This window comes from Argiope bruennichi, chromosome 2 (genome assembly GCF_947563725.1).
Source record: "Argiope bruennichi chromosome 2, qqArgBrue1.1, whole genome shotgun sequence".
NCBI lineage: Eukaryota > Metazoa > Arthropoda > Arachnida > Araneae > Araneidae > Argiope > Argiope bruennichi.
In genome coordinates this window covers 73,703,301-73,724,399 of record NC_079152.1, presented here as the reverse complement: position 1 = coordinate 73,724,399, position 21,099 = coordinate 73,703,301, and the positions used below count along the sequence as shown (strand labels likewise).

The 21,099-nt window shown below is 25.3% G+C and overlaps 1 protein-coding gene across 2 annotated transcripts; it reads left to right on the top strand.

Annotated features, from left to right (window-relative positions):
• The first annotated feature begins 1,169 nt into the window (after nt 1-1,169).
• Nucleotides 1,170-20,984, top strand: LOC129961941 (breast cancer type 1 susceptibility protein homolog). 2 transcript variants are annotated; one of them, XM_056075586.1, is made up of 12 exons: nt 1,170-1,368; nt 5,662-5,754; nt 6,971-7,024; nt 7,311-7,385; nt 8,542-8,630; nt 9,355-9,446; nt 11,511-11,565; nt 13,728-13,779; nt 13,918-17,657; nt 18,542-18,612; nt 19,103-19,181; nt 20,712-20,984. In XM_056075586.1, exons 2-12 carry the CDS (start codon nt 5,681-5,683, stop codon nt 20,927-20,929), a joined length of 4,599 nt encoding a protein of 1,532 aa, XP_055931561.1. In that variant the 5' UTR covers nt 1,170-1,368; nt 5,662-5,680; the 3' UTR covers nt 20,930-20,984. The 2 variants fall into 2 exon arrangements, with proteins under 2 accessions (XP_055931561.1, XP_055931560.1); XM_056075585.1 differs by having other exon boundaries at nt 1,170-1,377.
• The last annotated feature ends 115 nt before the right edge of the window (nt 20,985-21,099 follow it).

The following is a 21,099-nucleotide window of genomic DNA, read 5'->3' as shown; positions in this document are numbered from 1 at the left end:
TTTTTTTTCTTTTGAAGGGTGGAAAAATAAATAAAGGAAGAAAATAAAACTCTGTTCGAAAAGATAAAGTAAGATCTAATCTGAAACATTGTAGCGAACTAATGTTTCAAGGTTTGATATATCTACCTTTATTAAAGAAAATCTTATTCTTGATGATAACGCAGAAAAAAGTATTAAATACTATCGGAAATCATATTAACGCAAACCCGATAGTTTAATCATAGAAAGATAATGCCATAAAATAAATTTAAAAACATCTTCGAAAATTATTAAAATTAAAGCTTTGATTATAACGCTGAAAAATTGTGTGGGAATAAAATAAATATCATACAAAAATATTGTATGTTTTTTAAGTGATATAATAATGACCTTTGAGCGGTAAGATTTATCAAGAAAAATTATCGGCATTTCCATTAGTTTGAAGTTAAAAATGTAGCTGAAAATTATTTTTAAGCATAGATGCAGAATTTTCAACATTTTTTTTTTGTATCATATATGCAATATAATTATCACATAATAGTGCTCACTTATAAATATTATCATCTTAAAATATGATTTCTATTACCTAAATTATAACTCTAAGAATAATCGTGGTGTGTTGAATCAGAATTTATGCAGTGGATGATACAGGAGAGCTGCTTTTACACAATCGTCTACTTTCTCTTGCCAATTACATCAATTACAATCTTTTATTCTAACAATGGATCTATCATATAGAATTTATCAATGGTTTAATAAACGGTCAGTGTATGAATGGTATGAAAAATAATTTCGTACTCACGGGAATTCAATTTCTTTGATTCCCTACTTGCCACTATGCCAGTTTAGCTTAATAAGCTGACATGACTTTTCAAAAAGGGAAAATAGCTGGCGCTTTAAGAATACTATAAAAAATAAATTTGATTACACAGAACAGTGGTTTTCTATTCATCTGGAAACAGGGCATAACAACCTTTGATACTATAAATCTCAATCACCTACTTCTTTCAAGTTCAAGTTTAAAACAGTGGTTGCTCAACAGCTAATTTTCAAGATGAAATCTCAATTTATTTTGATTATTAATCTGACATTATTATTTCCTATCACCTGTCATGTGACATTACTGTTACCTATCATCTGCAACTAAACTGAACTGCAATCAAAAGTTCGCGGGAAATTTATCTATTTGTATGTTTTTAGTTCGGTTGCTGTCGTTTCGGCTAGAATTTGTTTTCAAGTACTGATGTATAAAAAGTATTTATAGATGGTTATAAATATTAAATAATACGTTAATGCTTGAAAATAAGTGAATATTTGCTAAAAGTTCTTGGTGAAGAGCCATTTTTTTATTTTTTGTATCAAACTTTCTGCATTATACTTTCGTCTTTTGTAAGTTACGTAAGTTTCAGAATGATTTTTTTAGCTTTATTTTTCTTTCAGAGCATTATAATTATTATCGATGAAAGATAATGAAATTATTTGTTATCAATATATTTTTAGTTATCTTATTATTTGTGGAAATTCCGCGATCTTTATAGGTAACAGCAAGTAGTTAAACAAGTGCCATACATCATAACAGGAAACAGTTATATTGTGCTAATTTAAATTTTTGTTATTTATTCTATTTGATCAAATGCTGTGATTTTAAAATCGCGAGGGTTTATAAATTTTTAAAGAAATTTCAGTTTAAAAAATATGCAGAATTATCTTTAATATTTTTGTAAATATTTCTTTATCATATAATGTGTGACATATTTTGATTTTCGTATTGATATATATTATTATCCTTGTAATATTTATCTGTCATAAGATACGTGACTGATACATTTTGATATTCATACTGATATATATGTATTGCCATCCTTGTAATGTTTGTCAAAAAGACATAAAAGGTAACATAATTGCGATGCATCTCTATTAACATAGAAATATCATCAAGTCTTCATAACATAGCCAGGATATTTAAATGTTTCATTTTGGATTCTGAGGGTCATCATTGTGTTGTTCTGTGGGTCATATTGATAGTGTAATTACGTTTAAAAATAATACTTTTATTGATCTAAAGCATTTAATTCGTTCTTTGAAACATTGTTCCTTTCATTGTTGCTTTTTCAAATAATATATTTTGTTATTGTTTTTTCAGAAGTTCTTTTTCACTTTTAATGGCAATTTTTGTCTTTCCCCCCCCCCATTAGTTATGTCAAGGTTAGCACCAGGAGAATTTCGAAAATTAAGGGAATTTAAAAATCATCTATAAAACAAAGAAAATGCAAAGAACTTTGAAATTTTCTTTAAGAACTGGAAAAGTGCAGATAATTTTAAATTTCTTAAATTTTTTTTTTAAATCTAAAAAAATATTGATTATTTTAAACATTGAAAGAATAAAACTACAAGCTATTTGAATATTAGTTGAGCTACTGAAACTGAAGAAAAAGAGTTATCACAGTGTGAAAAATACTACAAAAAAAGAAACAATTTTTTAATGCATGTCCAAAAATTTTGCTGTTTTAAAAGCTGCATCTTGTTTAATTCTGCATTTATTTAAAAACAATGCAGCCTTATGTGAAAATCTAATGTTGATTTGCTTAAGCTTCATTGTTCCAAAGCACAAATTTCCCCATCTTGTTCAGAAAGTACAAAAATTCAATTTAAAATTTTCTTGGAAAAAACAAAACAAAACAAACAAACTAAACTAAAAAGATTGTCTAATGGCAATGCAGTTAAATTATTTGATTTTTCAGAAATAGCAAAAATAATTATTATATTGTCTCATGGCAATGCAGTTAAATTATTTGATTTTTCAGAAATAGCAAAAATGATTATTATATTGTCTCATGGCAATGTGCAACTATGGAAAACTGATTTAGTATCAACAAAAATATATACGTTGACAATCTAAAAAAAGATTCTTTAACAGAGTTGCCATGACACTGGGAGAGCAGAGAAAACCAGGAAAAAGAAAAATCCAGGAAAATGTAGGGAAATTTGAAAATTTTCTTGAAACAGGGAAGATACAGGGAATTTTAAGTTTCTTAGTTAATTTTTTTCTCATCCAATGAATGCTGATCTTTAAAGATTTGCAAGAATGAAAGATCATAGTTGTAGCTTCTAAAAACGAAACAATACGATTCACGATTTTGTATTGTGGAAACCCACTCCGTTTTTCTCTTTCCATTTTTTTTTTTTTTTTTTCTGTATAGATCATTCCAGTTTCAATTTGTGCGACTGTTTTTTTTTTTTTTTTCTTTTTTCTTTTGAATTAGATTCCTGAATTGCAGCTAATAGGCATGTACGAGACTTCTGTAACTGCACAAAAGAATAGAATACATTCTCTGCCAGAAACATTCAATCTGCGGAAGCAGTGCTGTGGTGTTTAGTGTACCATTTTTGAGTTTATTGAATGGTTTGTTTATTATTTGAGAAATTGTGAACATATTCAAAGTAGACCAGATGTATATATTTTTTTAAATGAGCTACTCAAAATCCATATTTAATATAAATTGGCCGGATAAAAAAATAATCCTGATTTTGTTGAAGGGCTTCGAGAAGTACTGCAAAATACATTTGTTTATATACTGCTTGCTTTGTAAGAAGATAATCTTAAGTAATATGTGTAAACAGCCACTTACAGTCATGCGAAAAACATGCAGAGTGGAAAACATACAAGACTGCCTGCCTGTTCAAAAGAGTCATCATTAATGTTGGACTTGGTATCTAAAAGGAATACAGGAAAAGATGGCATGTCAAATCCTAAAATGTCAAGTTCAATGTCCAAAAATAAATTGTTTTTGAACTTTTTAGTTCAAGAACAGTAATTGAAAGCTGATTTTTTTTTATGGACATTAGAATTTGTTATGTCACATTCATCCTTTAATACATCCTTTAATGATATGCTTGAAATATTTTCACATACATTCACTGAAAGTGAAATAGCTAAAAAAGGTATCATACGTCATATAGAAATGTTGCACCTTATTTGTTATGGAAGTACGGAAGTTGCAGAAATTGATGCCTAGATATTTTAACTAGCAAAAATGAATGAATAAATAAATAATAACAATAATTTCCTTTTGTATATTTTTTGTTAAGTAATCAATAAATAATTTGTATCATGATAATAATTTTTTTTATGTGTGTTATATTTTAAATGAATCTTCACGAATCTTTAATTTTGTTTGACTTACAATTAAAGAACATGAGAGGTAACATATCCCCCTCCCTTAATATATAAATATCTTGATAAATTCTAAATAATAAATAAAGATAATTTTTTTTTCTGTATGTAAATGTAAACCTTCTTTTAATATGCTTTTATTTATAATGTTAAATTATTATTTCCTTTCTGTGCTTTTTCTACTCCTTAAAACCGTATTCTATTATAATTAGCACATGAGTGCTATTCGCACAGTTACTAATATCTTGCGTATAGGTACAAGGAAAAAACTGGGATTTCTTTTTTCTCCAAATTTGAGTAGCAACCCTATTTAATTGGTCTGTGCAAGATGAATTAGCTTTTATGTGACATGTGAGGCATGAAATTTTAGAAAAGCAGAAAGAGCTGAAAAAAGAAAAGTTTAACAAATGATGCAGAGCAGCTTTGCAAAGTAAATTGTTGCAAAAGAGAAAATGATCTGAAGAAATTATGGAAATTACTTCTCACATATATAAACAAAAAAAAAAAAAAAAGTTTTTAAAATTTTGTTTTTTAATGTTTTTTTTTGTTGTTGTTAAGTTATTCATTAAATGGTTTTTATAATGATAACTATTATAACTGAATGTCATGATTTTATTATAATTAGCATATAAGTGTTATTTGTATGTTCCTTCTTGTTCTGTATATACATACAGGGAAAACACAGGTAATATTTTTTCCAGATTTGAGCCATAAACTGTGATCTCTGTGTCATGAACATTTAATTTGCAGTAACCAAATTGCATTAAGAGTTACATATTGCAGTGAAACTGCATGCCTACAATATTTCATATTATGAACATTTTCTGAGTGCTAATAGGGTGTGCATTTCTACTCTAGTGTATATATGAGTGCTGGGACATGTTTTTTTAAATTCAGTATTTGCCTGTGAAAAAGCAATAAAAATTACTATGGAACTTGAAAAAATGTATATAATTTTATATTACTGAATATTGTACTTATGTTTTTAGCTGAAACTGAATTAAGTAACCACACCACCATTTTTTTTAAAGATATTTACACTTTTTTGCTTTTTTTAAAAAAATAAATCAATAGACATAATATTTAACTAGATAAGCATTCTGTTTTGCCTTGTTTTTTTCAAATACTATTACCTTAATGGCTAAATTCAATTTTTTAATATTAAGTATCCAAGTACTTTGGTTTGGATAGCTTGATGAGTATATAGCTGATTATCATAAAATATTTATATTACTTTATTGAAAACAAGATAAAGTAAACTTTACTTTTTAAGAAAAACTTGTTTTTGTCTAAATTCATGGCCTTTGTTAAAGCAAATTAGCTGAATTTAAAAATTATGTAAATGAAATGAAATCTGATAAAATTCTAGCATAAATCATGCAATTTAAATGAACTTTAATTTAAAAATTAACTTAAAAAATTAAATTTTGTAAAATGTAAAATTATTTATGTTGATTTAGTTGTATGTAAATATTTTTTGATGATATCATATTTGCATTTATTTATAGATAAGAAAAAAATTATAACATGATGAAAAGTTCAACAGAAAATGTAGTTGATTGTGTGAATGCTATCTTGAAGACACTTGAATGCTCTATTTGGTAATTAAATTTTTTTTATTTATTTTTTAGTTTTAATATGTACTGTGAAATTTGGTGCTATGCATTTGATAATTAATTTTTAAAATTTCTTTTATTTTTAAAATGTGCAGTGAATGCCAGTTGGAAAGGGTCAGGATTTACCATGGCAATCACTCGGGTTAAACATTCACTATGAAATTAAAATGCTCTTGTGCAAATGATTTATGTCTGTCAAAAGAATCATCTGATTTTATCATGCAGATATAAAAAGAAGGGGAGAAAAAAAAATTGTAAAAACTATTCTCAAAATTAGCTTTATTTTGTTTGCTATATATTCAATTGTCTATTTATCTTAATTTTCATTTTAACAGATCACTTATGGCAATTACTGCTTAATTAATGCTTGATAATAAAAATTTCTTAAATAATTGATCATTATCAATTTTTAACTTACTGTTTATCCTCAAATAATTAATAATTAATTCAAATTAATTCAATTACTAAGAAACAGTATAAAGATCAAAATTGTAATATCTCTTCGTATTAATATACTTGTTAATGAATCCACATGTAAAAAAATTTATTAAATAAACTTGGATGATACTGGATTATTTGGGTTATAATTAATGTTTTCTATTTAATTTATGTAAATTCATTATAAAATGCCCCTTTAAAACATATATAGTTGATAAAGAAAGTGTCTGACGATTTTTGGATTTGTCTTAAACTGAACTTCTTGATTAATTTGTGACATATATATTTGGAAGAAAGATTTATCCAGTAGTTTCAAATTCTTTTTTGATTCTATTAATTATTCAAATATTTTCTGAATGATGCTGATAGTATCTGAATGAATTCTATAAATATTTTGTTTTATATCTGAATTAAAAGTTTTTTTAAATACTTTATATATGTCTAGCAACAATTATGCAAGAAATGCTTTTTAATTCATCACCAAACAATACCTCTATATACATTTAGTATTAAATAATAATTTAAACTTAATGTTTATTAAAAGTATTTTAATTATTATTTTCTGGGAAGTAAAGAAATTTCATTGATTAACTACTCATATTACTTTTTATATTTAATATTAATCAAAAGAGTATCAAATTCATATTGTTTTCTAACAAATGTCTGTCCTTTAATTTTTATTATCCATTCTGTTGTTAAAAATGAAGATTAAATTATTGGTTTGTAATTTTTATTAATTAAAACTTTGTTTATTATATTTTAGTTTGGAACTTCTGAAGAATCCTGTCTCAACTGGATGTGGACATTTTTTCTGCAGGTAAAATATGTAGTTTTTCATCTTTTTTTATTTTTTTTAAGAAATTAAACCTTACATGCATGTTTTGAAATCAAATTATCATATGCAGTACATAATTAAATTTAATATGAACTTTGTGATTTTTATGCTTTTAAATTACTTCTTATTTTTATAAGATTTTATCTCTGAGAATGTTAACATATTCCTACTTTATATATACTACAAAGTGAAATTTTTTTTAATTATGTTTTAAAAGAAAAGTACATGAATTAAATATAACTATGATTATCTTATTATTTCCCTTCAGATTTTGTATAACTGAAACGTTGCAGTCTAACTACCGTGCACCATGTCCATTATGCAAGAAGTCTTTTACTCGCAGGTATAAAAAGCAACTACTTCCTTACTTAAGAGTTTTACCTATTAAAAAAATATCATAATTATTTGACATTTTTTTGTTATACTTTTAATAGTTATTTCAGTTTTAATAGTGGATGAATAAAAAATGATTCTATGTAGCTGTCAGACCATTGGTTTGTTGAAATATACTTTAAACTTAATCTAACTACCTTTATTTCTGTTTTATTGATTCTGATGCATTTTTTAAATTACTGCACACAAGTAGTCAAAGAAAAATCTTTATTAGCCTCAGAGACTTTGTGGATAAGGATATTATATAAGGACAGGCATCTTTTTGTTGGTGTGAAGTGAAATTTGAAGTACTTTGTCATTTAATTATAATTCAATTTCAACACTTCATCATTAAATTTCATATTATTACATAATTCAATATGAGAATCACATTTAACAGCCCCTTTAACTCACTATGCAACTTCAAATAAACAAATTACTTAATCATAAAAAAAAATATGAACACATTTTAAAGCTTAACAAAAAATATACATACCGAGGCCTAGTTCTAAAATGCTAGTCCTGTTAAATTCTTTTATTTTAGCTATTGTTGCTATTTTCTTTCAGTAGTAATAATAATAATCTTTCATTTCCCTAATAAGCACTATCTTGAATTGTTAACCTTTTCTTTGATTAATTTTGTTACCAAATTTCTGATAATAAGATTTTGCTTTAATCAAAAAGGTGGGAAACATTGTTAATTATTTGCAATTGAAAGAAAATTCAAATCAGTTGAGTTATTTTCAAATTTTAGGTGAAATTTTTTAATATCAAGGTTATTTTATTAACTGCATTTGCTTATAAATATTTAAAAATCTGAAAGGAGGGAATTTCTACAGTCCTATTATTTTTGGCTAACTATAATTAAAAAAAAATTGCTTTACATAATAAATTTTAGAATATGATAAAGGTTACAATTTACAGCAATTGTTCTAATTAATAAATTTAATTTGGCAAGAAAAAACAAATTGGACATTTACAAATTTATTGTCCATTTCAAACATGTTAAATAAGTACAAATTTTAAATGGGTTATGTTCTCATTAATAATTTATTTCTTTTGGTTAATCTGATTAGTCATTTTGCTTTTATGGATTTTTTTATTATCTTATTTTCCTGTTTTTGTAGAGGCATTCAAGATGCTCATCAAAGGAAATCGATTCTTCTTGCAGCAAAAAGGCTTGCTGATGTGTGTGAACAATTTGCAGATGTAAAATGTAATTATAAAATATTAATATTTACCATAATTCTTTAAGTGTAAAAAAATTATTGAATAATATTTAATAATTTTTAAATATATTTTCTTAATTTTTTAAACTTTATTTAGATTGCAATATTAAATAACTACAGCAACTTAGATCTTTTTTCCATGTCTATTATATCCTAAAATTCCAGCTGCATATGATTAGTTTTAACTTATTTCTTTTAACATGAAGATATTTTTCACTGCAATGACTTGCTCTTAAGAGACACTTAGACTTTGCTAAATTTTTGTTTAACTTTAAATTGCCTGTGAATTTTATAATTTTTCTTTAAAGAAAGATCTAATGAATATGTTTAATATCTAAGAGCATAATAACAATATGAAACAATTAATATAAATATTTATAGTTTTTCTCACTAATAGCAAAAAATATTGATTTGACATTAACATATTAAAATTTATTTAAGTAGTTTATTCTTGAAATTAAAAAAAAAAATTGCTGAAAAATATGAAGTTTGTAGAAAATATTTGGAAATGCTTATAAATTTTATTTTTGTATTTCTTAATAAATTTAAAAGCTTTAAATAATATTTTAAACTTAAAAAAATTTATTTTCTAATTAACATAAATTTAAATTATCTTTAGAATCTAAAATGATATTAATATTTTTTATGAAGTCAGATATTTTCTAGTATTTAGTGTACAACTTGTTTACTTTTTTCCTCTTATTTTTACAGTTTTCAATAAAGAATGTTCTCAGAGAGAAGTAATCGATGATAAAACTATGCCTATATTGACATCTTTTGAAAATCAACCCAATGTAATAGAGGTAATCTTAATGTAACCATATGTGGTTAAATTGTTATTCTGTTACTACTTAATACAATTAAATGCATTATGGATGATGCAAGGAATAGCATTTTGATATGAAGCTATATTAGTTTCTTTTTCCTACTCTCTCTCTCTCTCTCTCTTTTTTTGTAACCATTTCACTCTTGTATAACATATACTAAGCTATATACAGCCCTTGCTGATACAGAGGCCAGAAGTCCATCCTGTGTTGTGTTAGAATTTTAGTTCATAAAGATCATTTGGTATTAAACACTTATTTTTTAGACCGAAGCTTGTAGGTTCCCATGCAAATAGCATATTTGATTCCATCAAAGATGCTATTTGCATGGGCTAAGTGGTCTGTTTAAATATCCTCCAGCTAGTATACTTGAAAGTTAAGTGAGCAGATATATTGACTTGGATTTCATCCTTGTCATCTGATTGTGAATCAGTGAGAAGGATTGTTTTAAAATAGTCCTTGTGTAGCTATAAAACAGGATATTAAATTAATTGAATTAAAATGTGTCTAATTCATCATATATTTTACTGACCTAAACTTAAAGTATGTTATATATTCTTAATCCTAACTCATTTTTCATCAAATTTATTATTTTTGCAATTAATTCCTTTTTTGAAAATATCAAAACTAAGATTTATGATTATCATATGCTTTGGTTATTTAATGGAATTTAATGGTTATGATATGCTTTGGTTATTTAATGGAATTTAATGGTTATGATATGCTTTGGTTATTTAATGGAATTTAATGGTTATGATATGCTTTGGGCAGTAATAGAGTTGAATGGTTATGATAAGTTTTGGTCAGCAGTGGAATTCAAATAAGAATCTCACATTATAATATGTATTTTACTTGGTCTAGGCCCAAACTAATGACGAATGTTCATCATGCTAATTTGTCCATTTAAGTGTCAGTTGAAGTAAACATGTTTTTTTTTTCTTTTTTTCTAACACTTCAATTCATTCTCTTATACTATTTTAAAGGTGACTTGGACAGTTTTGTTTTGTTTTTCTTGTTGATTCAATATTAAAAATAAATAAAATAAATGAAAATGTAAGTTTAAAGAAAAGTATGCATTGAAATGTTATTCATTGCATTATTATCATTTTCTTAAACCTTATACAAAATAAACAGTTGATATAGCACCACATTAACTAGATCAATTCATATTCATAAAAAGAATTACAAAATAGCAAACATAATTATTTGGCTTATGAGATATATTTCTTAATATCTGAAAGGCTTTATTAGTAGATATCACTAAAATGTAGGGAAATAAAATAAAATTCATTATGATTTTTCCAAAAGAAATAAAAGAATGAGTAGAATCCTCATTTTTTAAATTTTAAACAAAGATGAGGATATAATTTAATATTTTTATCAATAATGAAAGTGATTGAATTTCATTCTGCAGATGATAAGTATTATCATAAATTATGCTTAAAAGTATCAATTTTTTTTTTTAACTTTAGAGAAAAAAAATTATATTACTAAAATAGGATAAAAAAAAAAAGATAAAATTTTCAAATTTCAAAATACTGTAAATTTTTCTTCCTGATCTAATATTTATGAAAGCTATGACAAAAATTTTGGTTAATTTTTAATTAAAAAGTTTGAAAAAAAATTCCATAGTGCATATCATCCCTTTCCACCCCCACCAAAATAAATTTGTGCTAAATTTCATAGTTATAATCTCAGTGATTTGCTCTATAGAATGTTAACATTTTTATACATGTAAGCACACATTTTCTTTTATTACTAATAAAATTATTTCAATGACTTACACAATCAATCCTGGAAATAGTTGTATTGTTTAAAATTCAAATTTGACTTAAAAATGTTTAATACAGTATTTCTTTTTCTATTAGGATTTTTTCTTTTACTATTAGGAGTTTTGTAAGTAATGTAAAAGGTACAAAAGATATTGAAAATTATTGTGTAAATTTTAAATCATTTTACATTGCTTGTGTTAATGATGTTGATTACTAAAAGGATTTATTAAAATCAGGAAATCAAATCAATTCTTTGTGTTATTTTACATAGAAAGCTACTAGAACTTCAAGTGGAAGAAAAAGAAAGTCTAATGAAAAAGAAAAAGGTAATATTTCTCCTCTTTATTTTTCAACATGCCAATAACAGTTTTCTATTATAAAATATTTCCATTTGTTTGATGTAATTTAAAGCATTAATGGAGTAGCAACAACAAATTTGGTTTTATATTTCTATGTTCTTTGTTATTATGTAATATATAAAATGCATAATATTATTATGTGAGTTTTATATATATTATTGGTAATTAGTAACTAAAACTATCAATTTGTAAAAAAGTAAATTAAGAAAGAGTGAGTTCTAGTTTCTGTTATTTCATACTTTTATTCTGTGTTAGAATGATATTTTTTGTCATTCATTTGGTTTTGAATAGAAGGTTGATGACATTTACTTACAAAGTATAAAATCAAGAATTAGGAACTAACATTTTGAAGTGAGCAATGCACAAAATAGAGAGTTGCATTTTTTCTTGATTTAATTTAACACTTCAGTTTATATTAAATGATATGTTAAGATATACCCTTTTGCAACTTTTTTCAAGATTAAATTGTTGCTTGTTTCCATCATTTGTGTTTCTGATTCATCCAATTTACTTTGTAAACCAAAGTAGGGGGGAACATTTTTTTTTTTTTTTTTTTTTTTTTTTTTGTAGAAGCTATATGTCTGTAATGTTAGTGTACACTTTTACAACAAGAAGCTCAACAGAGTTGACCAATAAAATGTGTTAATAAGTAAATAAATTTCAGTGGCTAACTTCTGTACAATGATTTCACATTTATTTGTGAAATAATATTATGGACATCTACAATATTGTAACTTATTCTATATTTCAAATTTGTATTCACTGTAATTCATGTTGATATATGATATCCTGATATTTATCCCTACTGATTAATTTATTATTATTTTTTACTTTTCAAATTTGTTCCAAAGAAGCAAGATTGCCAGATAGGGTTTTTCTTAGATTCTCAGATAAAAATTTAAAAAACTTTATTTACAACAAAGAGATAATCCAAAATATGAGATTTGCGTCTTTTATTACTTTCCATTTAATATTAGGAATAAAATATATTTTTACAGTTCTTTTATTTGAAAAAATGTTTTTATATAAATGCAGTTTTAACAAAAGCATTTTAATCAATTACAAAGATGAGATATGTAGCAAAATGACTGATGTTTTCTTAAGACTGAAATATATCTTCTTATACAAATGATATATTAGAAAAAGTCAGTTTTATGAATTTGCTCAATAAGCATGTTAATTCTTATTTTTAGTATATTAACCAATTTAGTATATTATTATTTAGTATATTCTGAAGTGTATGTTATAAACTTATGAGCTTATCTTATTATAAATATTTTTCTTTTAAAGTTTTTGAACAATTTACTTGTAACACATGAAAAGTTCTTGTTAGTGAAAACAAAATATATTCCAATATTTTTTAAAAAAACTTTTGACATTTAATATGAAAGCAGTGAAAAGTTTCCAGATGTTTTATGAGTCGAAATAGTGGTTATTAAATTTCCAGTACTTTAAACTCATGTAATATTCAATTATTTATGGATAAATTTTCAGAATAATAAAAATGAAATAATTTAAATTTCTGAAAATTTACATTTCTTCATTGCTTATACTGTTATAATCATTTTAATTTAGAAATCGAAAAATACACCTAAGTAAATTAATTATTTTGGAATGGGAGATGGCATTATGGAGCAAGAGTTGAAAAATAATAGTTGAATGATTAATAATCTATTCTCTTTGAAATCAAATCTCAGAATTGAATAAATTAGAAACATATGACAAACATAATTTAATTTATGCATGGCATCATGTACTGTATCAGAATTTTTATTTTTATTTTTAAAAATTTGTTTTAAGATCACTTTGGACATTAATAATTGTGTTTAAGATTTTTTAAGGCACTGCTACATATAGTAATTTTTTATAATTAAATAGTGCATATAAGTTAATAATCCATTGTTGTAATAAATTTTGAATACAAAGAAATAATATGATTTTGCAGAAAATATAATCTTTTTATTGAATTCTGGTGTAATATGTTTGTGTTTATATCTGGTGTATAAATCTTATACACCAGATATAAACACAATTTTTTTTTTTTTCTGTTAATCTCTCTTTCCAGCTAGCATTTTCACTTATTTTTGTGTTGTACAAATTCAGATTAAATTCATATATAATTTTTTTAGAGGTCACATCTAAGGAAATGAATGATCCATTACCTGTTTTGGAAAAAATTGGGTAATTAATATCTTATTTATTCATTTGGCTTGTTTTTATACTGTAAAAACTTTAAAATCACTCAAATAACTTTAAATTGTTTCAAATTTATATGTTTATATATAATGCATGATTTTTATTACTCTGTCTTTATTTCAGGAGTAACAAGATTGATATTGAACCTCTTAAAAATGGGCAGTATGATTCTTCAAATGATGAAGTCATTCCAACAAGTAACAAACGGTGTCGTCAGTCAGTTGAAGATTCTGATTCTGATGCTCTTCCTGATTTAGAGAGTATATTTCAAGATTATAATGTACCAAAAATTTCTGATGAATACTCCTCTAATGTTAAAAATAATCAACTACCTCCTACTAAAAATGATTCTGCAGTTATTAAAACTAGTTTGAAAAATTCAGCTTCCATATTACCGAAGAAAAATAGTTCACATATTCAAAATGCTGATAAGTCTTCTAATCAAAAGATAAATAACCGTGAATCAAATCGTTTAAAAGTAATACACAAAAGAAGATTCAAGGCACAAAATCTGAAAGAGAAAAATAAAAGTAACCCTTTAAGAAATAAAACTAATGAGCTTAATATAGATGATGCAACAAAAAATAACACTGATATTGCATTAAATGCCACAGATGAAGTTGATAAAAACATCAATTCAGTTGTCCTAGAGAAAATTGATGAAACTGAGCGTAATGAAGAGACATTTAAGGAAAATAAGCATACAAATGATGTTGCCTTATTCTTAAGCCCAGAAAAAGATGCATGCATCAAAAGTGATTTAAAAAATCACCTAAAAAAAACTAAGACTCCCAAATCGGGAAAAAAAGATTATCAAGCAACTTCTTCCGAAGAAGAAAATCTTATTGTAAAACTAAATGAAGCAGAAAATTTTGAGCTTACTATATCAAAAAATACAATACCAAGTACTGTTTTAGTAAATAATAGTGATAATGGTAAAAAATCTTATATTCTTAATGAAATCAACTTACCTGAATTGAAAGGAGGAGAGAAAACTATTGAAAAGGTTAAGAAATATGCTCAGTCTGATGATATTGCTGATACTGCTATTTCTGTACAAACAGTGGCTAGCCCTGAAACTAATAAAGCAGAATTGGGTTATAGATCTCCTGGATGGTCAAAAGTCAAACGGGTTGGAAAAGATTTTCGTGTGAAAAAATTTTCTAAACTTTCTGTGGAAAAAAATATGTCTCATAGTTGCCCAGTAGAAATCACAAGTGCAGAACAAACTAAATCAAATACATCTTCCTGTGAATCATTAGAAACTCCTAAATTTAAGAAACTTCATAACTCTAATATGACCAAAGATATTAATAATGAAGATCTGTCAAGAAATTCTGATGCTACAAAGAATAGCAAGAATTCATTATCTGAAAATGAAGCTGTGGGAAATAAGCAGCTCATTAACTCTCTTGAACAGATGTCGGATGGTGAAAGACAAACTGAAATGACTGCATTCTCTTCAGAATTGAATAAATATGATAATAATTCTCTGGCAAATAATCACAGTGAAATGGATTATGAAACTAAAATAAATTTACAATTTGTAGATAATGAAAATTGTACTGCTTTAAATGAATCTAGAGAAGTCAGTGCGAAAGTACAAGATAACATTACAGCAGCGTTGTCAAATGGTTGTTCTTTGTTAAAAAGACACAATTTGACATCTGTTGTATCTACAGATAATCATATTCTACCTGATTTTCATTTTTCTTCTATTTCAGGTGATAAAAATGAAAATTTAAAAAGTATTCAAAATAATATATTGAATACCGAAGCAAATAATAAAGTTAAAAATAAGTGCATGAATGGTGAGGTTAATTTTATGGAAGTGGATAACTTTAATGCTAATGATGAATATGTAAAACAGTCAGAGAATGAAACGTCTCATAATCATATGCTTGAAAAAGAAATTGCTCTACAAATTTATCCTGATGCTAATTTACATAATAAAGAAGGCAATCTGGATGAAATAAATAGCAATCCAAATTTTCAAGACCATAGGAAGGAAAATGTACTTTGTTATGTTGACAATGTTTTATCAAGTGAAAAATCATTTTTGAAGCCTGATCTTAAAATTTTACCCAATGCTAGCATAATTAATGATAATAAGTCACGTTCAAGGATCAGCAAAATATCAAAGTGTGAAATAACTGCTACAAAATCTATTTTCGATAAAGATGAAAATGTCTACTATACTGAACATTCACAACAAACATCCCAAAGACTCCTCGAGTTTTGTAATGATGATCAAAGAAAGCAACATTCCTTCATGGGGCCTGTTGCTGCATTAAATGTTCCATTTTACTATGCACCTAATACACATGGAATAGTAGCCAAAAGGAATTGGCATAATCAAATTGAAAAATTTAATCCTATGCAATTTGGATTAGCTCCACAAAATAATGAGAAAACAAAAGTTTTAAAAAGAACTTGCTTGACTCTTGATGAAATTCAGGAAGCTTTTACAAACAGTAGCACATCTGGAGAAACAGAGACCATTTGTTCTCTACCATTTTCATCTGGTGATTATCGACTTCATGTTTGTGTATCAGAAGAAACTCTTAACATATCTGTTTTAAAAGTTGTTGATTCTAAGTTTGAATCCCCAAATGTTATACAAACTAAAACAACTGTAGCTGAAAAAAACATTCAGACATCAAACAATAATTCACAAATTAATTCACCCGTAGAGATTCTTCCATCTTCAAATGCTGCGTCAGATTCTTCCCAACCTGACCAGGGTCTGTCTGATGGCAATTCAAAAATGAAAAATAATATTTTCCCATATCTTAATATGTATTTTCCTGATTCTGAATCTGGAGATCAGCCTTGTCCTGATGTAAAAGAATCACTTTTGAATAATTCTGAGATTATCCCTTACCAAGGATCTAAGCAATCCTTAAATATAAATGATGGTGATCCAACTAATTCAGAAGAGGTAGCTGCAAATAATTTTCTACAGAATGATATTTCTCTTTGTATAAGAAATAATACATTAAATTCATTTGAAGTATCAAACAATGATGAAAATTACAAAATAGCGACTAAAGAGATTTGTGTTGCCATGGAAGATAAAACTGATACAAATATTCCTAAATTAAATGATAGTTCTGAAAGTCTACCACCTACTCAGCCATATTTGGGAAGTAACCAAAATAGTGCTGGGAGTAAAAAGAATGATACAAAGGATATCACTGGACCTATAGATGAAGTTTCCGAAAAAAGTGTTTCATCATCTGATAAAATTTTTGAATTGACTGATGGCAAGTTAGATGGAAAATTGAAAAAACCAAACCTAGATCATAAAACAAATCAGTTTTCAAAACGTGAAGAATCAGATGAACTTATGTCAGATGATGATGAAAATATTAATTTTGATGATCTGGTTTCTTACCAGAAGATATCAGCATCCCCTAATAATTTAGAAATAAATGATTCAGATGGACTCTCCTCAGATCCTGCTATGGCTTTTGCCACACAATTAGTTGCACCATTAAAAAATATAGCTGCTAAGATGAACTCTGCCGAGAGAATCAATAATTTAAAAAAACAAACAAAAGAAAAAAGCTCCCCTGAAGTACTCAATTCTAGAGAGAAAAGATCTTTACAAGAATTCGAAGAATTAGTTTTCAATCTGAGTAAAAATTCTACAATTGATTCTTCAGTTAGTAAATCATCAAGGTTATCCTTAAAGTCAAAACGGGCAGCAAAGAAATTCAAAAGAATCCAAAAATTTGATTCTGATGATGATTCAGATTCAGCTCATTCATCCAAAGATGAATTATGTATAGCAAAACATTCATCAACAAAAGACAGTATAGAAGATGTTCAAGCAGTTTCATCAAAAGTAAAAGGAAATGGTAAATATATTATTTTAAAGTACTAGCAAAATTTTTTCAGTTTTATTAAAAAAATAATATGTGAAAGAGCCTTAGAAAATTCAAATATAAAATTCTGTTTTATTTTTTTATTGTATTTCATTGTAAAAATTAAGTTTTTAAAAATGAATTTTGATTTTTTTTATAAATGATTTTATTTTATGTTATCAGAGTTTTACGAATCCCAAATTTAAAAGCCAGTACTTTTCTTACAGCTGAAGAAACCAAAGCATTGGCTAAGGCATTTAAGTGCAGCAATATTAAATCTTATTGGCTGACCTTAGCTAACATTTCAGTTTTTATTTTAATGGGGGCAGAACATTAATGAAATATTTTTGTTAATTTTGATAAAAATTTCATCAGTTATGCATTATTTATTTTTACTGACAAAAAGAAATCATTACTTTTTTTAGTATTAAAATGAAAAATAAAGATTAAATATTAGAAATATTTGATTCCCAAAAAGAATAGCAGTGGATTAGATTTTATACATTTTGCTTGTTGTACTTCTAAGATTTAAGTACTATGTAAAAGCAGATTGACTTTTGTTTTTTTATTTCTATGTATTATTAAAAATGTTGTATACTTTATGTACATAATTTTAATTTTTCAATTCATATTTCAATAATATATAAATTCTTAAAATAATGATAGTTTTCAAAAGCAAAAAAAAAAGGGGGGGGGAGGGGAGGGAAGGGAAAAAAACCCCCTTCCCCTGAAATATTTAAAAAACATTCTATTGTTTTTAATCATTTTTCATATTTATCTGCCTAATAAATAATTCTTTGTATTTGCATTTTATTGAATGATGTCTGTATGTTATAAAATTTTTCAAATATATCATGCAAAGTTTCTGTGTCTTATAGAGTTGACTTGTGAATCTTTACAAGAACAAAGCACTTTAAATAGCTTTCTTTCAGAAGATATAACCAATAAGGTTTGTTTTTTTCTTCTTTATTTATTTATATAATTTGTATCATTCATTTGATGATCTGAAAGCTAAATGAAGCAATTAATAGTAAATAATATCAATTACTATCAGCATAAGGGTTTTGTTTGTTTAAATATTTTATTTCATAAATTTTAAACTTTTATCTTTTTTATGTAATAATTTTAACATAAACTTATTTTACATAAGGACATTATAATAAACTATATATATTAAGCAAATATTCATAATTTAGAAGAAAATGAATGCATGATTAAAATTTTTTCTTCATAACAACCTTGAATTAGGAAATTAAAATTTATTCATTAAATCAATGTTATAATTTTTATGTAAAAAAAAAAAAGATTTTAAAATTGCATGTTGGTTTCTGGATAGTCATTGAATTTAATTTGCAGTGGATATACATCTTACTTATATATTAATTTTGATTATAGTTCATGGTTTGAACTAATTTTTTTAATACATTTTTAATTTGCAGGATCCTAATCAACTTGTCAGAGAAGTTGAAGTTTTGGATAAAGAAATTTATTCAGTTGTTGAACAGTTGAAACAATATGGTATGAAATATTTTTGAATTCTGAATTTATCATTTTTAATTAAAAGTTAATATATGCAATATTTTTATAAAATGAATTATTTGAAGTTGAATTATCAAATTTTTTAAAAGCTTTCCACATATTATAAGTAGCATTAATCATTTTCTGTACTTTGTATAGTATGGAATGTTTGTTATTAATTACGTGTTGTAGAAATTAAATTTGATGATACTGCTTATATTGCCAGTTTAATCCTAAGTAGATGAAGTAAAATAACCTGAATATATATTATATCCAGTTAAATCCGTGCATTTTTTTCAATGACTAATTAAATCTTTATATATATATATATATATATATATATATATATATATATATATTACATTTTTATATTTTAATATATTTAAAATAAATTTCTGTTGATATAACTAGAATTAAATCAATTATTTATGGATTAGATTAATATTTATGTAGATATACATGTTTGAATAATAATAATAATGAAAAAGCTCAAGGATTGAATTGAAACTTTTCATTAAATATCAACTATTGCCTGTTTTGACTAAATCGTAATACATTTTCTACTCTCAACGCTTGATAATATGCATGTTTATAATCTACAAGAAAAGGTAATCAACTTAATGGATAGGTATGTCAACTCAATGCAAGTAATTTTTTTTTTTTAAAAAAGGATCAGCTTTTATTTTTAAATTGGGAGCTAAGGTTTAAAAACTTTATTCCTTTTGTACATTTTCTTGATCACAGTAGCCAAGGTAGTACCAAAATTCAAGATTTTGTATTTTCTCAAACTTAAAATTTCTCAATTTATAAAATCCAAAATTTTTTTCAAATTTCATTTTAAAGCAAATTTTTGTATTAGTTAAGACTTTATTGAACAGATGGTATAATAGGATGTTGAGCATTTATAGGCATTGATGTTTTACAGGTTGTGTGAAATATTAATATTTTATTAAATAAAGATATATGAGAAGTTTTTCAGTCAGAAAATTTTTCTCAATATCCTAATTAGTAAGATTTTCAAAATAATTTATTACTATTATTCCAAACCAGTATTCCAAAAACTAAAATTTTTCTTATTCTTGTTTGCAGTAGGACGATTTTAAAATATGTTGATATATTACTTTTATCTAACACTTAATAGCCATTGTCAATTTAAAAAAATATTATGTTGATCATTCCTATATTATAAAATAGCTATTTGTTTGCTATATTTATCTTCTCTTTGTCGTCTTGAAAAGAACTAGGCAAAAATATTTATTATTTATTTTTTAAATATTTTAGAAATATAAAGCAATTTTGTAAAATATTTTTTAGGAATTTTGAAATGGAATAGCATTATTCCTTATCTTTCATTATTAGCAATTATTTAGTAATTGTTCCCTTTTAATTTTTCAGACAGAAATTAATTGACTAGATAAATTAATTTGCGAAGTTGCATCTTAATCATTTAATTCCTAAAAATTGTTTTTGTATTAGTAAGAGCTGGACAATATGATATAACTTCTGGTTAAAAGATTTCTGTATTTTTAGGTCGTGAAGATGTGTTAAAACATGTATTAGAGAAGCTTCATACGGAATGTGAAAAAGAATCATCTGCATCAGGAAAAAGCGATAAAAATCTATGCATATCAGATGATAGTGAAGATAGTACAGATATTTTTTCACAATCTGTGCCACCAACACCACCTGATAATGAAACTTCTAAAAATGATACAATTTTCAAATCTTCTCTTTGCAAGCACAACTAAAATTTTGTTTCATGTATAGAATTGTAATTAGCTGATAATTGCATTGATGAAAAGCTTTTGAAACTTTTGTTATTTTTATATCTAAATTTTTATTTTTTATTTAAAAAAATTGTAAATTGAGATAAAACTTTATTGCTTTAAAAAATGCAGAAATTTTATTAATTTGAAAA